This window comes from Eufriesea mexicana, unplaced genomic scaffold (assembly GCF_001483705.2).
Source record: "Eufriesea mexicana isolate 0111107269 unplaced genomic scaffold, ASM148370v2 scaffold8839, whole genome shotgun sequence".
Taxonomy (NCBI): Eukaryota; Metazoa; Arthropoda; class Insecta; order Hymenoptera; family Apidae; genus Eufriesea; species Eufriesea mexicana.
The window spans coordinates 447,553-451,414 of NW_016916568.1; the positions used below are offsets into that span (position 1 = coordinate 447,553).

The 3,862-nt window shown below is 27.2% G+C and overlaps 1 protein-coding gene across 1 annotated transcript; it reads right to left on the reverse strand.

The window, feature by feature from the left end:
- Positions 1–1,558: 1,558 nt before the first annotated feature.
- Positions 1,559–3,172, reverse strand: GatA (glutamyl-tRNA(Gln) amidotransferase subunit A, mitochondrial). Its single transcript, XM_017907714.1, has 2 exons — positions 2,644–3,172; positions 1,559–2,590 (listed from the first exon to the last, which is right to left on the reverse strand). The coding sequence occupies exons 1-2, from the start codon at positions 3,170–3,172 to the stop codon at positions 1,563–1,565; spliced, it is 1,557 nt and encodes a 518-aa protein (XP_017763203.1). The 3' UTR covers positions 1,559–1,562.
- Positions 3,173–3,862: the final 690 nt, after the last annotated feature.

Sequence of the window (3,862 nt, forward strand, 5' to 3'; positions counted from 1 at the left end):
CTGATGCATTGGATTCATTCGTTCTAATTGAATACTTCTATCTTGGGGTTGCTTTGCATGATGACACATATCGTTCGTGGGTAGCGTCACGATCGATTTAATTCGTGGGAGGCAATATCTAGTAATGGGAACTCGATTCTTTATTTTCTGAATCTGTAAACTGTTAAATAAATCATCTACTTGAAATGTTGTATATGTTATTGATACATTTTAAATGTTGATTCAATATTCATGGAAAGTATTGCTAAATAATAATTTAAATTATATATTTACGTTATTATATTGTTTTGTACAATAAAATATATGGAGTATCGAGTAATAAAATGTATCTATAAACTATAATAAAACAAATGGAAAATAGTTATTGAAGTCAATTACCTTGATAGCATTTTACCAGTCGAGCAAACTTTAAACTGTATCATAATTTGTTTTCCTTTCATGCATCGATGTGTATAATGACAATAGTACTAACACATAATTATGCTCATTATATATTCATAAATTTTTATGATCTTCCATAAAATTTGTTTTACCATTATCAACAAACTTGTTATTATGATCATTGTGATTTCTATGCAAATAATAATGAAAATTGATTGAAATGTCACAAGGATTTAATTATTGAAAGAGTTTCAATATCATGTATGATGTGAAACATGTACATCGCCGTTGGTTTGTCAGATCCCTCGAGTCTCTTGAGGACAATAGGCTTCAAAATGTCAGAACATCGTTGCAGGATATTCTCTATTTGATATCTTCAAACGCAATACCTTACAAATAAAAAACACTAACAATCACCAATAATTATAATAAAATACAATCATTTTGAGAAAATAAATAATGCACAATAAAAAACATAAAATAATAAATTGTGTACTAAACAGATAAAATAAAAAATCATAAATAAACAATATCAATAATAGTCAATTTAATTAAATATTTACATTTAAAAAAAAAATAATATAAGACGTTTGTGTATTCATCGGGTTTCCGTCTTTCGGTCATGACGCTGTCCACTTAAAACTGAAATTTTATCCATTTCATATTCGCGACTGGTGTCAAGCAATTTGTAGTCATATATATATCACCTGGCATTCATTTATAAAGCACGGTACATGGCAATGCAATAACAGAAGGGTCCTCCAGCGTTGTAAGCAAACGCGACCTGATTACCCAACGAATGGAATTTCAAATACGGCCAATGTCTCATAGTAGTATAATAATTTATATCTCACGCCACTATAACAATTTTATAAAAAAAAGTTTTACTTTGATATTTTGTATTTAAATTTCAAATAGCTTTATGTATAATTATATGACAGAATTTAAATATCACATGTTCACAAATACTGCAATGGACATAATTACTAAGGTACAAAGTATTATTCATACCTTATATATATTATATATAAAATACTATGCAGATATAAATAACTTCATTTGTTTCCATAATTAATAAATTATTTTCCATAATTAATAAACAATATTTTAGTATTGTCGACAATTATTAATCAAATACATATAATGTATAAGAAATTAAACATTTATACAAGGGCAATTTATTATAACAAACATGTATCCTTCAGTTCAAGTTTTGGAAACTGTACTCTTTGTTCAATCCATTTTGCTACTGTGAGGAGTACTTCCTCCTTCAAAGAAGGTGCCATAAGTTGCAGAGATAAAGGTAAACCATTTTTAGATAATTTAATTGGCACAGTAACAGCTGGTATACCTGCCATATTAGCAGGTTGAGTACAATAATCTTGAATTGAACACTGTGCCTGATTGTCCATTGAAATAAAATCATTGTAGGTAGGAGCTTCTGTTAAAGTAGTAGGTGTAAGGAGAAGATCAATATTACTATTCCATACTGTATTAAAATCTTCTGAGATCAATCTTCTTATTTTCATTGCTTTAACATAATACTCTTCATAGTTTTCTTCCAATAAAAAGTAATTCCCAACCAAAATACGTTCTTTAACTATTTTACCAAAACCTTCAGATCTTGTCTTTTTATACATATCATATACAGAACTCCACTCATCTGACCTATAACCATACTGCATACCATCATAACAAGCAAGATTGCTAGCCACATCGCAACGATTTAAAATTGTATAACACATTATAGAATAATTAGTATGTGGTAATGATACTGTGGAAAGTGATGCTCCACCTTCACACAGATATTGAGAAACTGTATCCCAACATTCTTGTACTTCTGGACTTAGGTTTTTCTCTTTATATTCTTTTGGTATTCCAATTCTAAAATTACTAATATTTATTGTATCTAGTATATCAATTGATACATATTCTTTTTGTAAACAAGTAGAATCAAATTCATCTTGACCAGCTATACTATTTAGAACTAACACAACATCATCGACATTCCTTGCAAGTATACCTGGCACATCCATTGAATTTACAAGAGGAATAAGTCCATAACGTGATACCAAACCATAAGTAGGTTTCAATCCAACTAAACCACAGTAAGATGCTGGATTTCGTGTTGAACCACCAGTATCTGAACCAATTGCAGCATAACAGCTTCCACTTATAACAGCCACTGCAGAACCCCCACTGCTACCACCTACAATGAGATGGTTATAAAAATATATAATAAAAAAACTTAATAATACATACCTGCTATATTCCATGAATTTTCATCTGTACATTGTTTTGTATGTTCATTTATATAAGTATTACAGGCATAAAATTTTGTTAACACACTTGAATTCCATAAATTTTTTGTTGGTCCATAATATGAATCAATGGTTCCTGAACCCATAGCAAATTCATCAAGATTAGTTTTACCAAGTAATATTGCACCAGCATCTTTTAATCTCTGATATACAGTAGCATCATAAGTGGGAAAAAAGTTTGACAACATCTTTGATGCACATGTTGTTCGATGATCCTTTATACAAAAATTATCTTTAATTGCAATGGGAATTCCATCAAGTTCCCCCAATAAACTACGATTTTTTTGTCGTAAATCTGAATTTTCCGCATGTTTTTTTGCTATTTCATCAGTAACAGTGATGTAAGCATTTAAAGGTTTAGTAATAGATGTAATTTTAATAGCTGCTTTTGTAATATCAGAAGGCCGTATATCTCCACCATATATTTTTTTACTAACTTCTTTAACCGATGCAGTTAATAATTTATTCATTTTTTCCAACAGTATTAAAAAAAATATTTGCTTATAGCCTCTATTTGAAATATAACCTCAATTTACCGGAAAAAGTATTTAAAAACACATTACTAAGTAAAATACAATATTAATTTCTAAAAGATTAATTAAAATCGTGTTAAAATGTGAATTGTTTTAAAAATACATCAAAATTATATATAATAATATTAATGAAGTCACGTGATAAACAAACGTTTTAAAACACATGCTTTATACGCACATGTGCATACATATATGCTTAACATAATAAATAGTTTATAATTTAATTTAGATTTATCATTATAAAGTATATATCATTAATAATTTACATAATAATTATATAATAATTACGTAATAATAATTATTATATTTTTTTTGTAATCACTAGAAAAAAATAGTTAACCATTGACATATGTTCATACGTATTTGAAAATTGAATAAATAAATAAATTAAATGATTATATGATTAATTTAAATACTTTCGTTATGTTATATCCAAAAATGTCAAACTTTAATAACATTTATATTTGCATGAACATTTTGATTACATAAAATTTAAAAATGTCAATCTTTTTTAATATAATCCATTCATTTAGTAATGTTTATTATTAATTTATTTATTACATTTTTATTTCCTATACTTAGAAATATAATTAAAAACTTTTCTACTCCAAGTTGTTTTACAAATAT

Coding starts and splice junctions, on each gene's coding strand:
- GatA (XM_017907714.1), bottom strand. CDS start 3,172: ATGAATAAATTATTAACTGCATCGGTTAAAGAAGTTAGTAAAAAAATA. Junction 2,591..2,643: donor AAATTCATGGAATATAGCAG/GTATGTATTATT, acceptor ATCTCATTGTAG/GTGGTAGCAGTGGGGGTTCT.